General features: G+C 35.4%; 1 protein-coding gene across 7 annotated transcripts in view; it reads right to left on the reverse strand.

Annotated features, from left to right (window-relative positions):
• Nucleotides 1–19,285, reverse strand: part of FAF1 (Fas associated factor 1) — a 497,312-nt gene that overhangs the window by 269,016 nt on the left and 209,011 nt on the right. For all 7 annotated transcript variants that reach the window (XM_042247840.2, XM_060408829.1, XM_060408824.1 and 4 more), the window contains one exon: nt 5,075–5,180. In XM_042247840.2, the coding sequence (XP_042103774.1) occupies nt 5,075–5,180 (106 nt within the window). The remainder of the gene's footprint in view (nt 1–5,074; nt 5,181–19,285) is intronic.

Consider the following 19,285-nt stretch of genomic DNA (forward strand, 5'->3'; position numbering starts at 1 on the left):
CGGCCAAGAAGTTGTTAGAATACCCGTACCTTAAGTAACAAAGGTCTAAACCTCTGTCAACTTTTTAACAAAATTTCATTGTTTCTATCTTCTTGAAATGTAGGAGAAGAAATACTTACATGGGCTAAAAAAAAAAAAGCCCAATGGAGATAATTTTAAAATACTTTCAGAGGGAGAGAAAGACTTGTCAGTTCTAATGGCTGCATTGTAAATATTAAATGTATTTCCTAAGGAGATAATTTATTAAGCATCACAGAAAACCCCAATATTTATAAACTGATCATTACTTATTTATTCATTTGAAATAGCATAACTTCAACACATCTCTGTTATAAAGTGCAATGTGAAACTTATAATATACATGCATATTTAAAAGAAACTTATAATCTCCTTTCCTGAAAGCTGAATAAAGGCTTGAATTCACTGCCCAGTTTCTTAAGAAATTATCTTTTATTCTTGCTTAGGTATCATTTGTGATTTCAAATTAAAAAAAAATCAGACTATGATACATGCTAATTAAAATGGGTTCATTCTAATTGAGCTTATATGTCATTTATCTTGCAATAAAAATAAACCACTTAAATTTTTAATTAAGCACACAATTTAATTTATCCTATTGCATATGAACATTCTCAACTCCCTACTCTTCAGTTCTGTGCCAGCAGCCCCTACACTCTCCATACTGGAAAACAAACAAACCAACAAACTGTATCTAAAACATATATAGAAAGGGCACATTAGTTAAGAAGTTACAGTCAATACACTACTAGAAAATTGCTCCTTAGTATAACCTGTAAAAGACTACATATTTAATTACTGGTACTAACCTCTAGCACTAAAGGAGAATAGTTTGAAATATATGTTAGTCAAGCAAGTTAAGAAAGTAGGAAAAGAAAAATGCACACAAAACCCTAACAGGAATTTCAATTTGCAGAATCAGAATTAGCCTCATGAGTTCACAGTTATTTAGCTGACATTATTTTCAAGGACTGGTATGATTTATTTAATTTACTTCTACTTGCTAATTCAAATTTGTAGCTTCCTACTTAACAATTACTAGTATTAGTAGTAAAATGTTCTACTATTTCATCCAAGATGTATCTTTATAGGTTGTCAATTTTTCCCTTTAATTCCCATTAAGAAATAAATCAACATTAACAAGAACAGTGAGAATTTTAGGATAAAGTGAAACTCAGAAAAGAATTTAAACAATTCCAATAGCTATTCATCATGCCTTCTGCTGTATGAGACATGGAATACTCCATGATTCAGAACCAAAATTACTTTGTTTCTTTAATCCTTATTATTCTGGGTCATGTGTATATTCCTTAAATTTGTATGACATCTACAAAGCAAAGTGGATATTTTGTCTAACAGGAGCTTCTGCAATAGCAAGATGGACAACAAAGAATTAGTTTCCAAGAAAAGTTGGCTTGATTTCAGGGACTTTATATCCTTTTCCACACCTGGGATTAGGATTTACAGTAGGCAAATCAATCTTTTCTTCTCCTTAATTTAACCAATCCCAAGTGCATTTGTAACCACAGATCTTTAATAGTATTTGAAGACAGAATTACTTAGATCTATACAATTAACTGTTTAAAAAATCTAAACTCTCAGGGTAGAAAATTCATTAGATTAAGGTAAGATTGTTTAAATTTTCAAGGAAAGTCACTACAGTGTGCCAACCAGCTGATTGAGGACCCCAAAAGTAGAAATATCATGAAATTATCATTACATTATTTGATAATTTTTATAAACTATCTTGTCATAATGGAAAAGGATAATGGATTTTTTATTCTTATGACTACTTGCAACCCTCCATTTTGACCTTTTTATACTAACATTGCTTTTTCCTCAAGTAGGAGGATAATGTAAGTGGAAGGATTTGTAAAGAGCTTAAAAAAATAACCTCAATATCTAACTAGCTTAAATTAAAGTCTAGAGCACCCAAAGGACATAAGTCATGCATTGTAAGGCAAGAGACCACAGAGCCAGAATGAACAAACACTTGTACAACTATTGGTTTATCACCACTAACTTACATGAATATATGGTCAGTGAAGAGTTATTTAAAATTCAAACTGCATCTAAGTTCTATTTTCCAAGTCAGTATTTTTTTAAATGTATTTTGTTAATTAAAAGTTGAAATTATAGTGCCTTTTTCAATCCTATTTCATTTAAAAGAACTTTCCCTTTAGGGTGTAAATATTACAAGAGTTTTCTTTTTAAATTATAAGACTTTCAAAATACCCCCAAAATGATATTTTTCCCACCTAAAACAAAAATAATATACTATTAAGTGAAAAATAAAATCAAGTTTAAAAAAAAATTTCTTCCTTTCTCTCATATGTTGCTTAGAATTCTTCTTGAACCTTTTAAACAATACTGAAAAGAGATTTCTGAAACTGGTGACAAAAATTAATTTACAAGTTAGATTATATGATATCATTAAGCTTTCACAGTAATAGCAAAATTTCTAGTATTTATAAAGTAACATTGTAAAATCATTTCAAGATTATATTTTTGTTGTGTGGCAACCTGACTTTCCATCTGGCTACTACAAATACAAATACTACATGTAGTTAAGTGTCACTGTGTGTTGCAAGGCTGTAGCATAAGACCATTTTGTCCTCCTGAATCCCCTTACAGGTATTCCACAAGTTGAAGAAGTCTCAGGGTTAGGCCTACAGAATAGGACCCAAGGCCTAAAGAGTATAATCCACATTCCTTTTCTAACCTGTACAGAATAAAATAGCCTATGTGTAACTGTCTGCCCACAGATATTAGAAATGAAAGTATTTATTTTTTTCCTGGTAACTAGTATTACAAAATATTACTTTAGGTCAACTTTTGAAAAAGGGAAAAAAAAGAGAGAGAGAGAGAAAAGGAAAAAAAAAAAGAAAAACCAAACTCTTGTTAAGAAATACATTTAAGGACATCCATCTACAAAAATATTTTTGAGACATTTTTCATTTAGAAAATGATGTAAAAAGATTTACTGTTTTCAAGTCCTTGAAGCTTAAAATATATTTGATAATCTAAATAGCAGGCTACAGAGAACAGTTTCAGCCAACGGTGGCGTACAATGGCACATTTACAGAATTTTAAATATTTCTTTTAATAATTGATGTAGTCATTTTGAATCATTCTGCATAGGATATCAGGTGTGAGCAGATTGCATTAACGCTGCTTAAACATTTCAACTTGTCAGTATGGCCAACTCGATTTCGGAAATATTTGCAGTATTTTCCCATCGAAACAGTAATAAAGGCAAAATAAATATATGCCACTACTTTATAATCACCGAACATTAATGAATATTTTATGTCTTTTTAAATCTCCCTGTTTAATTTAAAAGGGTGAAATTAAGTCTCCTCCCTGCAATGTGCCAATTATCTGTAAATCAAACAATAACTTGGCCATTATGCTCCTTTTTGTTAATATAAGAGAAGCTAATTTGAAAACACTGAATGGCATTTTTAGACTATCAGTTTAATAGTCCTCTCTGCCCTCTTGTGGGAGAAAGTTGAAACACACTCAAACTATAAAAACTGGGAATGTTAAAACAAAAATACAATACACAAAAAAAGGGAAAATTTTGGCTATAAAAATCTCAACCAAAAAGAAAATAGGACAGTCTATATTTATCCTTCATGCACTATACTAGTCTTCAACTTAAAAAAGTAAATCAATAACAATGAAATTTATCTCTCATTATCTGTGCTTTTCTTCATTAAATTGAGGTTATTATGAAACTAAATTTCTTATTTAATTTTATTCACTATATAATTTAAATTTCATAATCATGAGGTTCCAAGAATAACTTTCCAATAGGGCCAGAGTTATTATTTTTATTTTATTATTTTTAACATAAAAACAACAATGATTCTTCAAGGAATTAAAATTTTAAATTCAGAGAACAGAACATCCATTTTAGAGATTTTAAATGAAATGGCAGTTACTATATTTAAAACCTTAGAAAAAATCAAATAATTTAAACCTAAAATTCAAATTAGGGGCCAAAAAAATTTTTTAATCTTAGTTACTAGTCAATAAACTATTCAAGTGATAAACAGAGAAAATAAACTTCATGTATTGAGTTATTTATGCCAAACTCAGCAGCTGAAATTTATTGATAAAATGAAAAAAGAAAACCATTAACTCTCCAGCCATTTCAGAAACAATTCATATACTTCTGAAGTATGATTAGGATGGAAACTTGTTATTTCAATATGGTATTAATAATTAGTTTAAGCAATATAGTCCAAAAAATTTATGAAATAATCCAAGATTAAACATGATTAATAAAAACATGATTAGATACGATTGCTGTCTTCATATCTTACAAGAGGTAATGTGACATAATCATTTCACTGTTTCTAAACACAAGTCTCATCATAACCTTACACATATCTGCCCCGCCCCATCCAAGGAGATAAATTACTAGCTTTTAGGTGGGTGGGGCCACAGACAAGAAGTTACCTCTTCTCTCTTGGGGAAGGTTCTTTTTTGAAACAGCGGCCCTGGTTGGCTCCATTGAAGAAAATACTGACACTATAAATAGATTCTTATTAGATACTCTGGGCAAAATGACTGGGTTCCTACAGCATCTCTAGAATACTGCCCAAGGCTGGAATTCAGCTGCTTAAGAAAAGCCTCTTCAATTCCTTTTGGAAGCAGGCAAGATACACATTATAAATAATACATTTGAGAGCAACCGTTCAAATAAAATATAAGCATGTCTGAAAATGCATGCTATCAATAATTTCCAAATTAGTATACTGAATAATTACTATAAAACTGTGAAATATATAACAATGAGTTATTTTTAAGAAAGGTTTTAAAAGTTGACTATTTTAAGAATTATCAAGAGCTTTCATTTACGACATCTATCTTTCTAGGTCAAGTAATATATCTACAGTAATCACTGATGCTCCAGTTAATTAAAATTAAGAAGCCAATAATGAAACATACAGAGAGTTTCCAACCAGAACAGATAAGCCCTCTTTAACAGGGTCAACATTAGCTATAATGAGCTACCTTTATTCCTTAACTGTGAGACATAACTCACCTCTTGAATGGTACTGCTTCCTGAGAAGTTCAGGTTGTACTCCCGCTGGACTTCTCGGTGGGTGATGATCAGCATGAAGTTTTGATTTAATGACTCCTGCAGGGCACTGAAAGGGTTGAAAGAAAAACAAGGACTCTGAGATGAACAAGTTCTAGCATGCTTTACAGTTAGCTGCAAAAACCCCAGGAGTACCATAACCTCCACACAGGCATGTCCAGGCCCAATGTTATCATCTTTTCAGCTTCTAAAGGCAAGAGAGCATACTGAGAACAACCAAGGGGAGCTAACTTGTTAACTCCTTCTCTACCAAGGTGTTTTAAACTTCAATTATAAATACATTGCATACATAAGAATTTCTACAAGTTATATGCTATTGCCTACATATGTATTTTCGCCAAGAGAAGCAAGTTTGTCAACTATATTAAATTCCAAACATGCTACTAAAATGTACACTCAAAGACTAGTTTCCAAGTGAAACAGCAATTCTGGAAGAACACAAATTTGAAACTATACTCATGAGTATTGTATAGGAACAGAAATACAGCTTCAGTAAAAATTGAGAAACCATTGAAATCTACAGAACTTTAATTGCTATACCATAATTCCCTCAAAATAACATGCTTTCACTTAGGACTCAGAAAAACCCAGTATTTAGAAACAACATTAAGCTCTGTGCCAAAGTTCCAAACAGTAAGAAATGTGCCAGAATCATGAATAATAAATACATTTAGCCACATAAATTAAGAAACATAAACCATGGTTCGTTTATGATAATATTAAAAAACACTAATAGCAATAAAAATTTTTAAATGTCACCATTACATATGAACAATCTGTATTGCTAGCCTCAAGTGTAATTATGCCATACTTATGGAATAAAAAACAATATACGATTCTGGCCTTCATCACTCCTCCTTTGCCAATATGTAACTATGGGATAGATATACATACAAAGTAAGATTAGAATTAGGCAGTTATCTGTAACTTGGTGTCTCCCATAGGGTTCACAGGTTAATTACAGATTCAAAATATCTAGGAAACACCAATATACAGCATGAAGTATTATTAATCAAAATCAAAGAAAACAATACAGTTTATTTGGGCAGGGACCTTTGTCAGCCTTACCACTTAAGCGCAATGTCTGGCACACTTTAGATAAATATTTGTTAAATAATGAATAAATTATAAATTCACAAGGCAAGAGCAATGTTATCTTCTGGTAAACTACCATGGGAATCAAGATTCTGATTTTTATTCATTTATTTATCAATATTACCTGAATGCCTTGCATTATTCCAGATGCTAAGGAAACCAACGCAAATAATATACAGCTCCTGTTCATGAAAACCTTCACAATCTAATGAGGGCAGACGGATACATAAACAGCTGTAGTATAATGTAATAAGTAAAACTGAGAAATCGAAAAAAGTACAATGAAAACTGAGAAGGAAGTGCTTAATTGTGCCTTAGTGAAAGGATGAAAGGGCTAAGGAAAAGCTTCAGAGGAGAAGAAAAATATAAACAGAAACTTAAAGGACCTTAGAGTTTATTAATGAAAGGGATGAAATTTTTGGTTTGGGTAAGAGAGATGGGTAGCACTTCTTAGACAATGAAATAACACACAGAAGAACACAGAATGTTCATTCATTTAGTCAACATGTATTTATTGAGCACCTACCTACGTTTATGACACCATTCTAGGAACTAGGCATATGAACAAAAAAACTACGGTCCCAGTTTTCATAAAATTTATATTCTAATAAAGGAAACAATACTCAAGTAAATGAATAAGTAACTTTAGAAAATGCTAAGTGTTGTGAAGGAAATAAACAGGATTGTAAAAGGTAGCAGAGGGGCAGGGGGAAGGGAATTATTTTCAATAGACTAGCTGGGGAAGACATCTCTGAGGAAGTGACATTTAAGTTGAGGCTGGTATAAGAAAGAGATAGCAGAAGTCTGATCATGTAGGTCCTTACAGACCACAGTAAAGAACTTGATATTTATAGTAATTGCAAAGGAAAGCCATTGGAGAGTTTTACACTGGGAAATGGCTAAGATCTGATTTACACTTACATTTATACAACATCATTCTGGTTGCCCTGGCTACAGTGTGGAAGGAGTCAAGGCATGGCTGGTCTCAGCAAGAAATGATGGTGGCTTATGCTAATGAGGGTAGCAGAGGCAGAGATAGTGAAGAGTTGCTAGGTTCAACTGTATTTTAAAGGAAGAAACCAGATAGCTTACTAATGAAATATAAGAGAAAACATAACTCCAAGGCTGTCTAAGCAAATGGAAAGATGAAACTGCATTTGACAAAGAATCAGGTTAAGAACAGGCTGGGTGGAAAAACTAAGAGTGAAATTTTGTATATATTAAAGTTTCAGGTACCTACTAAAGATCCAAAAAGAGATATGATTTACAGTTGTGTATAAGAACTGAGTGTCAAATAAGTCAGCTTAGAGCAGGAATCAAGATTGCCAGGAGAAATATCAATAACCTCAGATATGCAGATGACACCACCCTATGGCAGGAAGTGAAGAACTTAAGAGCCTCCTGATGAAAGTAAAAGAGGAGAGTGAAAAAGCTGGCTTAAAACTCAATATTCAGAAAACTAAGATCATGGCATCCGGTCCCATCACTTCACGGGAAATAGTTGGGGAAACAGTGGAAACAGTGACAGGCTATTTTTTTGGGCTTCAAAATCACTGCAGATGGTGACTGCAGCCATGAAATTAAAAGACGCCTTGCTCCTTGGAAGAAAAGTTATGACGAACCTAGAAAGCATATTACAAAGCAGAGACATTACTATGCCAACAAAGATCCGTTTAGTCAAGGCTGTGGTTTTTCCAGTTGTCATGTATGGATGTGAGAGTTGGACTATAAAGAAAGTTGAATGCCCAAGAATTGATGCTTTTGAACTGTGGTGTTAGAGAAGACTCAAGTTTTGAGAGTCCCTTGGACTACACGGAGATCCAACCAGTCCATCCTAAAGGAGATCAGTCCTGAATATTCACTGGACTGATGTTGAAGCTGAAACTCCAATACTTTGGCCACCTGATGGGAAGAACTGACTCATTTGAAAAGACCCTGATGCTGGGAAAGATTGAAGGCAGGAGGAGAAGGGGACGAGAGGATGAAGTGGTTGGATGGCATAATGGACTCAATGGACATGAGTCTGAGTAAATTCTAGGAGTTGGTGATGGACATGGAGGCCTGGAGTGCTGCATTCAAAGGGATTGCAAAGAACTGGACACAACTGAACGACTGAACTGAACTGAGAGCAGGAGAGTTGATAGCACATAAAATAGCATCCCCCTATCCTCAGTTTCCACTTCTGCAATTCCAGTTATCTGCAGTTAATCAAGGTCCAAAAATATTAAATGGAAAAATTCCAAAAATAAACAATTTCTAAGTTTTAAATTGCAGGCTATTCTGAATAGCGTGATGAAATCGCATGCTCTCCTGCTCCATCCCACCTGGGTTATGAATCATCCCTATGTTCAGAAGTCATTCAGCAGTTATCTTGGTTATCAGATCTACTATCACAGCGCTTACATGCAAGCAAACCCTAATTTTACTTAACAGCCACAAAGCACAAAAGTAGTGATAGTGGCAATTTGGATATGACAAAGAGGAGCCATAAAGTGCTTCCTTGACGTGAACAGGTAAAAGTTAAAAGAAATAAAAATGTCTACTGAGTTTGCTAAACTCAACAGTAAGAATGAATTTTCTTCCATTAAATTGTGATGAAGGAAAAAGAAATCGTACTAGTCGCAGTCTCACTTCTACTTCCAAAAGTTATGGCTACAGTGCCTGAAAGCGCTTAATTAAGAAAAGGCATTGTATTTACACAATAAGATATTTTGAGAGAAAGTCCACATTCCTGTAATTTTTAATACAGTAATTGTTATAACTTCTCTATCAACATTTATTGTTTATCTTTTACCTAATTTAATAGTGTGCCTAATTAATAAATTAAACTTTATTATAGGTATGTATGTACAGGCATACCTCATTATATTGCACTTTGCCAAATCAATATACATTGATTTTTTAGACAGAACTCTATTATACATTTAACAGACTACAGTATAGCATAAACATAAGTTTACATGCTTAGGGAAACCAAAAAATGCATTTGACATGCTTCATTAGTGGCTCACATGGTAAAGAATCTGCCTGCAATGTGGGAGACCCAGATTCAATCCCTGGGTTGGGAAGATCCTGTGGAGAAGGAAATGGCAATCCACTCTGGTATTCCTGCCTGGAGAATTTCATGGACAGAGGAGCCTGGCGGGCGAAAGTCCATGGGGTACGACTAACACTTTCACTTTCATTTCATTATGATACTTGCTTTATTGCAGTGGTCTGGAATTGACTTTAAAATATTTCTGGGGTGTGTGCCTGTATAAGGAAAAACACAGTACATGTAGAATTTTGTACTCTTTGTAGTTTCAGGCCCACCATGGATGGCAGGACTACTATAGATAGTATTTAGATTTTGTAGTCCCTACCTCAAAAAAAAATCATCTAGGGAACCAGAGAAAGAGGAGAAAGGCCAAGATGGAGCCCTGTGGCATTCCAATAATTCGAAATCAAGCAGGGAGAAATCAATGAAAAGTAGATTGATAAATGGCCAGTGAGATAACAGAAAAACCAAGGTAGCCAAAAGACATAACCATTTTAATTAGGAGGGCATAAGCAATTATGTCAAACGATACTTGAGTTTTACATGCAGTACAGCCAGAAAAAGTGATCATGTTCAGGAAATTGCGGAAAGCTCAGTGTAACCACAATAAAGGGTATATGAGAGGACTATGGTGAAGCTCAAAAAGTAGGCTAGGTCAGTGCTGGAATGGGTAGCCATTCTCTTCTCCAGGGGATCTTCCCAAGCCAGGGATTGAACCCAGGTCTCCCACAATGCAGAAGGATTCTTTATCATCTGAGCCAACAGAGAAGCCCCTCAATATACATACGTATGTCAAATGAATCTGGAGTTGGAAGTGGCAAGACTGGAAAGTCTACTTGCAGTTTTAAGGTCTTGCATGGGTAAACCTATTTCACAATTATTCTCTAGAATTCAAGCTCTAGAGTTTGGCTGACTTCCCCTCACATCAAAAACTTTACACCAAACTCACTTTGATCTCGATTCATATTGTTTTCATCCTTCTTTACATCCCTGTCCTCCCAAATACTGCACATGTGAGTGAGTGAGTGAGTCACTCAGTCATGTCTGACGCTTTGCAACCCCATGGACTGTAGCCTACCAGGCTCCTCCATCCATGGGATTTTCCAGGCAAGCATACTGGAGTGGGTTGCCATTTCCTTCTCCAGGAGATCTTCCCGACCCAGGGATTGAACCCAGGTCTCCTGCGTTGTAGGTAGACGCTTTACTATACTATACTATATATATATATATATATATATATATATATATACACACATATATATATATATATATATATACACACCTTATTTAATACTTATTTATAGTGTGTTTTGTAAGGTTTGCTTTGTTTCATGTGTGGAAGGCCTGAATTCAAGACTGCAACCCTTTTGAAGGTAAGTATTTTATCATTCATCTGTATTTCCCTTGGCATTAGCATCTGAAAAGTGATTCAATGAAATCCTATATTTAAGAAATAATTCTGCATATAGTTTAAAAACTATATTTGATTCTATGTTCTTTGTACACTAGCATTCTATGTCCCAAATAGCTAGGCTGCTTTGAGGATGTAACAATGAATAAGACCCCTGACTGCTAGAAGCTCACAACTCCACTTTCTATAATTATTTGATTCTTATTTGTAATAATATAGGAATCAAAGACATAATCACTGACCTCAAGACAGACTAGTCTGAGTTAAAACTTGAGGATTTTGGAAAAGCGAACAAGTACTTTGAAGTACTATGAAGAAGAATAGATGGTAATTTTATTAAGTAGATAATGGAGGTAATTTCAGACATAGACTAGTTTGAGCAGAGATAGCGACTGGAGAATACAGGGAAGGGTATAGAAAGCAATGAAGAAGAAGTATAAGAGGATGTAAAGAACGGTTTCTAAAAGAGGAAACTTGAAAAACATTAAAGACCAACATTATGGAAGCTTTAAACGCTAGGCTAAGGAATTCAAAATTCCAGAATTCTTGATTATTATATACAGAGATCCTCTTATCTTTACATATGAACCTACACAAATGCTTAATACCCTTAGTGCTTGCCTTTATGTAATTCCTTAGATACGTTTCTTGATCCTGATTTGCAAACTTGTGCAATAACTTTGGAAAAAGGTTTGCCAGGACCAGCACTGACTGCCAGAATAGATTAGAACAATTTAGTCTAGTGCTACAATTTTCTAGTAGCCCTGGGGAAGGGTAAGTTTGGCAAGAAAAAACATTTATGGCTTTAAACTGTTTGGGAGTCAGAGACAGATTTGAATTCCTGCTTCATTACCTGCTAGTTGTTGCAAGTTGTCCCCCACCTCCACAATAACACATTCTTTGAATACTATTATGCCACCATCAGTCAGTCAGTCAGTTCAGTCGCTCAGTTGTGTCTGACTCTGCGACCCCATGAATCGCAGCACGCCAGGCCTCCCTGTCCATCAACAACTCCCGGAGTTCACTCACACTCACGTCCATCGAGTCAGTGATGCCATCCAGCCATCTCATCCTCTGTTGTCCCCTTCTCCTCCTGCCCCCAATCCCTCCCAGCATGAGTCTTTTCCATTGAGTTAACTCTTCACATGAGGTGGCCAAAGTACTAGAGTTTCAGCTTTAGCAACCTCAGACTCCAGCCTGATTCATTCACTTAGCTGTTTGGCTACTCTTCAATGAGTGTGGACAGTAAAGAATCTGCCTGCAATGTGGGAGACCTGGGTTCGACCCCTGGGTCCAGAACATCCCCTGAAGAAGGGAATGGCAACTCACTCCAGTATTCTTGCTGAGAGAATTCCATGGACTGAGGAGCCCAGTGGGCTACAGTCCCTGGGGTCGCAAAGGGTCGGACACGACTGAGCAACTAACACATTCACTTTTCATGCTAGGATAGTTAGCCACAGTTAATCCACCTTCAAGCAGTCTTCTTTCACCTTCAAAATGCAAAGTCATTCATGCTATTTCAACTTTGACCTTCAGAATAGCTCTAAGGGTAACTGCCAACCAAAGTAGATGGATGAGAAATAACACAAAACGGTTTTTTGTTTCCCTTAATGGTTTTCTCTTCAATTAGATGGAGAAGGAAAGTGTTAGCAAATGCAGAAAATTTTCAGAAGCAGTTGAATTTTATCTCAATGCAAGAAGTGGTTTTAAATAGAAATCTATTCTCTCCTCGGAGAAAGCAATGGCACCCCACTCCAGTACTCTTGCCTGGAAAATCCTATGAACGAAGGAGCCTGGTAGGCTGCATTCCATGGGGTCGCTAAGAGTCGGATACGACTGAGCGACTTCCCTTTCACTTTTCACTTTCATGCACTGGAGAAGGAAATGGCAACCCACTCCAGTGTTCTTGCCTGGAGAATCCCAGAGACAGGGGAGCCTGGTGGGCTGCCGTCTATGGGGTCACACAGAGTCGGACACGAGTAAAGTGACTTAGCAGTATTCTCTCCTCACTGGTTTTTAATGTATTATTCTCCATTGTGATTTTCCTTTCAGTTTTAATAGCTGCATTTACCAACAAGGAGATGGTTGTTTCTACAAATAGACAACAGTTATTAAAACTCACCATTACTCTACCCTCAAATACAAACTGAAATTAACATTTAAAAGGTAATGAAAATCACATACATTGTCCCCAAGCTTCAAACTGGTAGGTATTTGCAAAGACTACAACACAATGAATGTTAATATTTTAAAGCAGTTAGTGGCAAAGCGCACATTTACCATCTCATAATTTTCCAGCCAGTTTCTTAAAATTCAAGCTGGGGGGAAGGGCAGAAGGAGGGAGGTACATTCTAAGAGAGGGAACTATAAAAAGACAGACAGATAGGTAAATAAATAGATATCCACCTCCTTAAATTTTTCAGTATGATAACTAAGCATTAGTATCTAATACCAACAAAATTCTAGAAGTAGTTTCAATAGAACATCCCTTCTCTACTTTCATTTTTGTCCACAAATCTTGCCCTTCCAGTGCTCTTTCATTAGCAGAATGTCCATCTCTACCTGGGGGGGAAATCCCATTCCAATTTAATTATGAGCATTTATCAGGAACAGTGAAGTCATCTGTAAAATATCTGCCTTCTAGTGAATAACAACTTTATTTTAATGCACTGATTTAGTTTAATACATTTTATAGTCCTTTCTAGTTTTTTCTTTTGGGGGCCGGGCAGGGGTGGGTGGGGGGTGGATTGACCATAAGGAGAAAATAGCATTCAGCAAATCTTAACACAGGCCCCAATAAATAAATCTGAAGTTACAGACATTTTTATACCTGTGAACATAAAAAGTCATAAATTACTGGCTTCCATATGTCAAGTATGGATAAAACAACATTAAGAAAATATATATAACAGACTTTACTGTCTTGACTTTATTTCACATTGAGAGAGTACTTTAATGATTCACTAATACAGAAAGCATATGGATATTTTAATATATGTGCCACAGTGATTTTTCAAGGTTAACTTATGGTTGAATTATGGTAGCAAAACAATCATTTAATCATCATGTCACTATATACCTGCCATTAATTCCTGATTAAGAAGAGGAATGACTTCTTTCTGACAAAGAGCAGCAGGCCCATAGGGTGGAACAGTAGAAGGCAGAGTGTTTTGCATCAAGGATATTAACAGTAATTTTAAGGATTTCTTCTCCAGAAATTCCTTGAATCAAGAATTTTCTCTTAAATCTTCAGTGAACAGAAGATTTGGTCAGGCTAAACTATAGCCTGTCTATTATTAATAAAACAGAAACAGTTCTGTGAGAAGCACACGTAAAGTATAAATCCATCAAGATTAAACAACTAGACTAGGAAGAACAAAACATTTAGACTTGGGATTCAAGGCTGTTATAGAATGAATGTTTGTGTATCCCCTCAAATTCACATTCTGAATACTTAACACCCAACATGACAGTATTTGGGGGCAGGGTCTTTGGAAGATGATTACATTTATATGAAATAATGAGGATGAGACTCCTAAAATGAGATTACTGTTCTTGTAAGAAGAAGAGAGATACAGGATGCTCAGGGCTGGTGCACTGGGATGACCCAGAGGGACGGGATGGGGAGGAAGGTGGGAGGGGGGTTCAGGATGGGGAACACATGTACATCCGTGGCAGAGTCACGTCAGTGTATGGCAAAACTAATACAATATTGTAAAGTAATTAGCCTCCAATTAAAATAATTTTTTTTAAAAAAAGGAGAGAAAACAGAGCTTGTGCTCTCCCTCTGTCAAGTGAGGACACTGTGAGAAAGCAGCTGTCTGCAAGTCAAGAAGCAAGCTCTCACCATGAACCAAGTCTGTCAGCATCGTGGACTTTCTAGCTTCGAGAACTGTGAAAAAGTAATGTCTGTTGATTAGGTCACCCTGTCTACGGTATTCTTTATAGCAGCCTAAGTGACTGACATGAGTTTTCAGGGGTTCTGTATTCATAGCACTCAAGTAAACAGACACCATCAATTCAGCACAGGCTGTTTGTTAAATACCTGTATACACACATCCAAATTAATATCCCACTCATTTAAACCCACTGTAGAAAACAATAAGCATTTGTCAAATCTCATGTAACTAGGGGGCACTTAAGAATTATGCATTTATTGTATGTAAATTATATCTCCATAAAAAATTATAAGCCATAAAATTTACTTCAACAATTGGATAACTACTATTTGTGCAATCAAATGAGTCCTGTATTTTTAACCTCAAAAACACACTTTCAATCATTGTAAATGGAACTATGGATTTTTTCTCCAATGCTACTTTATAAGAGCATGTGACCACTGACATATACTGGTTGTTGTCAGTGAAATTAAATTTCTCAAATCGATGTTGTATAGGTAGTTCAGATGAGTAAAATATTAACATCAGTAAAGAGATCGAAAATCTGTTTCATTTCTGCTCGTGTGTGTATGCTATTTCTTTCTTTTTTTGCACTGAATATTTTAAACAAATATCAGTGAAAAATAGGTTTAGAAGGTGCATTTCCATTAACTTGATTTTTTAAATATGACCTAATACTGAAGCCAAAAAATTAATTTTTTCAAATTACTGATTTTCTTTTAAAAATAAAATAATCTTAGAATGTGTTACTGAATTTTTCATTAATATTTTACAATTTATATTTTTCTAAAAAGCTCTACAAAATTTTCTCTCCTTTGTCTCTTTGGGAATATTTTATGATCTACAATGATCTTTTTATCCTTTCAGATATAGCAAGCTTTTAAATTAAAAAGCATGACACATGGCAATTTAAATTTCCATTCTAAACTTACAGAGTCATATGAGCTCTTGTCAACAAAAGACCAAATTTACTATAATTATGGATTATTTACACTAAAACAAAATAAGAAATCAATATGTAAATGTAATGTTTGTTGTAGCTAATGCAGCCAGCAATGACAGATTAGGTTCAAATAGCAATCAGTTTGAAAATCTGGCACATATGTAAATGAGCTAGGGACTTGATGTTTACCTTTGACTGTATTTCATTCAGGATTTTTAAATTGTCTCAGGAACAGCACAAAAATAAAATGTTAATCTTTCTACTACAAATACAACTTGAGCCATCATCATAACTGAAATTAGGTTTTATTTCTGTCCAGCTAAACTAACATGTGATATTAATAATTCTGAGCTGCAGATTACATCATTCTTAATTAACACTCTGCTACAGTTGTTAACATCCTCCAAGACACCATGTTATCATCACCACAAGTTCTGTAACAATCTTAAAACCACGTTTAACAAAGGTTGGCCTCTTACTCTGCAGCTACTTTTAATTGCTTTCTTTGCTGGCAATTAAATATGTCTAGATAAACAAACATTTGGTTTCACATAATTCTTAGTAACATTTTTCAGGAAGATTTCAAAGTTCAGGTGTCCTTATGAATTACTGTTTATCAATATAGAGATATATTGGATTCAGCAAAATGTACTAACTAATATAAGATTAATCAAAATGTGGTAATTAGCAGTGATAGTGATATATTGTGATTTACCAAGTAGTTCACAGCAAAACTGTCAAAACATAATTCTATCCATCTAGACAAACCATGAAGAAAGAAAAAAAGTTACATTGATTTTTGTTTCATGAATTAGTGACCAAGTTTCCAATTTTCCATTAAATCAACCACAGAGAATACCTGTAGTTCTTTTTCAAAGTGTGATTTTAACAAGCTAATCTCAGTAGTCACTGACCTATCAATAGGCAGTAAACTATATAAACAGGTTTGGTACATCAATCCAATTAGAAGTGTTGTGATCTCCATCAATGCTGTAATTGGGGACAAGTTTCTTTTATCCAGAATGCATAACTTTAGGGAAATGTCGTCTTCTTAAAATAAGCCACTTTTCAGTACCCTTTATTAAGACACATTTACTAATCTAATACTTCCTAATATCACTTTTACAAAATGTAATAAAAATGCTCATGAGAATTGAAGTTAAACACTAACCACAATAATGTACTTGAAACACTGATTATACTATATTAAGAAATGATTAGTTGCTTTAAGAATGATATACATCAAATTGTTATTAAATATTGTACTGCTTACAGCACCAGTAAAACATTTTCACAGATGAATATCATTTGTGAAAACAACAAAGAAGTTGTTTTGTAAAGCATTTTGGAAGGAAAAGTTAATCCATTCAGAACATCTACTTGCATATGTAAAGTTACATTTTTCTGTACCTCAGTTCTCTCAGGCATAAAATGGGACTAGATTAAATGACTGCTTTAAATCCTTCCAAAGATGATACCCTAGAGTTGTCACCTTATTCTTAGTCAGCAATCTCATAATTGTGACTACTGCATTAAAGGAGAACACCAAAAACTGAAATAGCAGGACATAGAAAAAAAAGAGTGAAAAATATTACAAGGATTAACATCTGTGCAGAGATTGTGAGGTGGGAAACAGAAGTAGGATGAGAGCTATCTGAAAGCATCCTTAGAATGTTCTTCTAATAAGTGGACCCCAAGTAGTTCCATGAGACTTCTCAGTAATCTTTTTAGTGGGGATAATGAGGGTGAATAAGTATCTTGAATGGCCTCAGAACAGGGTGGGAGAGATGAGGGGAAAAAAACAAAAAGAAAAAAGTAAACTGTCTGTGAAAGTATCAATATACATATCACCCAGAGGTGTCACCTCTTAGCTAAGACCAAGGCTAGGAACATAGCTGCAATTACCACAGCTAGTTATAAGAAGCAGGGGCAGAAGAGGAATACTTCCATTTTCCCCTTTTTTATACCACGCTTTATGGGATCTAGGAAGGGAGTATCCAAAGGACATTAGAAGATACCTCAGGGATCATGAGAACAATGTTTCATTTGCTTTCCTTTAAACTTCTGCCTCTGCTCACAGGTAAGTGCTGTTTCTGCCCGTGCTGCTTCTCTTCACAAAGGAAGGTTTCTAATAAGAACACTTGTGGCATTTTTTCCAGATTCTAAACTTTCTTCTTCCAGAAAAAGAGAAAAGACTATTAACAATTATTCATAAAGTCACTGTGTACTAGGTTAGGTTTCACAGAAGGTGAGGATGAGATGAGCAGCTTTGTCCCCCATTTCCTATGGCCTAGTGCACTAAATTACCTTCCACTTTTTATCCCCTGTGGTAGATAGTCCTGAACAAGGTTTGCCATGAGCTCTCTAAGCTATGTATGCTGCTGTGACCATGTTGGTGAGGCAGGCCGACTGCATCAGTCCTTAAGGCTCTGAAAACCCAGTCATAACTCTTTCTGTAGGTCACTTGAGCATGTGAAAAAGTAAAAGTGTTAGTTGCTCATTTGTGTCTGACTCTTTGCAACTCCAGGAAGTACAGCGTGACAGGCTCCTCTGTCCATGGAATTCTCCAGGTAGGAATATTGGAATGGGTAGCCATTCCCTTCTCCAGGGGATCTTCCTGACCCAGGGATTGAATCTGGGTCTCCTGCATTGCAGGCAGATTCTTTACCATCTGAGCCACCAGAAACGTGGGTCCTAAGATTTATGTCTGGAGTGAAAGGTAAAAGACCTCACGAAGAACTCTAGTCAAAGCCACATGATCTACTTGGTGCTTGTCTGGTTACTAAAGCAGTTTCTTTTCCCCAATCATGGAGTCTCTTTATTTTCTGGTAGCATCTGAGGTCCATAGCAGAAGAGTGACCTGCCCTATCAAACAGTGATTCTGTGGGAGAGCTGGGGCTAAAACTCAGACGGGGCTGCAACTCAGATACCTTGACTCATTACTACTCAATTTCCTTCCATAGTATCCACTGGAAAATATAATACCCTACTCTAGATTAATTCAAGGCTATTGTTACCCGATTTCCTATGAATGGTTTTCCAAGAACAAAGAAAGGCCACATATTTTAATACCAGTGGTTTACTTAACTATCACAAGGGTCTCAATTAGTACCCTGAATTTACTCAAGCTTGCACAAATAGCAGCTAACACAAAGCCAGAATAGGCCACACAAGAGGAGCATATGCTAGACTGTATGACCGGAGTTCAACAACACCCTCCCAGAACCCATCGAAATATTAATGGGAACCATCCTCTCAGTATAAAAAGGTCAAAGTTCAATAGCAAGACTCAATTACTACTTATAAAAAGGGACAACTATATATAAGGGATACCTTATTTTCTATCACCCTGCCACAAAAAATGGAGACAATCTATGTAATTATAATGGAGCTGAACATTTTTATTACTTATTAGGATAAGACTAAAGCACGCTGAAAAGACTATACTTTATTACCAAGGCACCTATTCAGTCACTAGTTATTGCCACTAGTTATTTGGCACTAGTTATTTCCCTTGCTTAGAATACTATTCATTCTGCTCTTCACTTTAATAGTGTTTAATCATCCATGTCTCAGCTGAGATACTACATCTTCTGAGAGGCCTTTCCTCACCATACAACTTACAGGAGTTGCCCAGTTACTTCGTATCATGTCATTCTATTTCAGTATCCTGCAAAGCACTATTATCATCTGACGCCTCTTCTTGCTTGATTCACAGTTTGGTGTCTGTCCTTGCACCGTACCCCCATGTCTACACATATTATATTGT

This window comes from Ovis aries, chromosome 1, assembly GCF_016772045.2.
Source record: "Ovis aries strain OAR_USU_Benz2616 breed Rambouillet chromosome 1, ARS-UI_Ramb_v3.0, whole genome shotgun sequence".
Taxonomy (NCBI): Eukaryota; Metazoa; Chordata; class Mammalia; order Artiodactyla; family Bovidae; genus Ovis; species Ovis aries.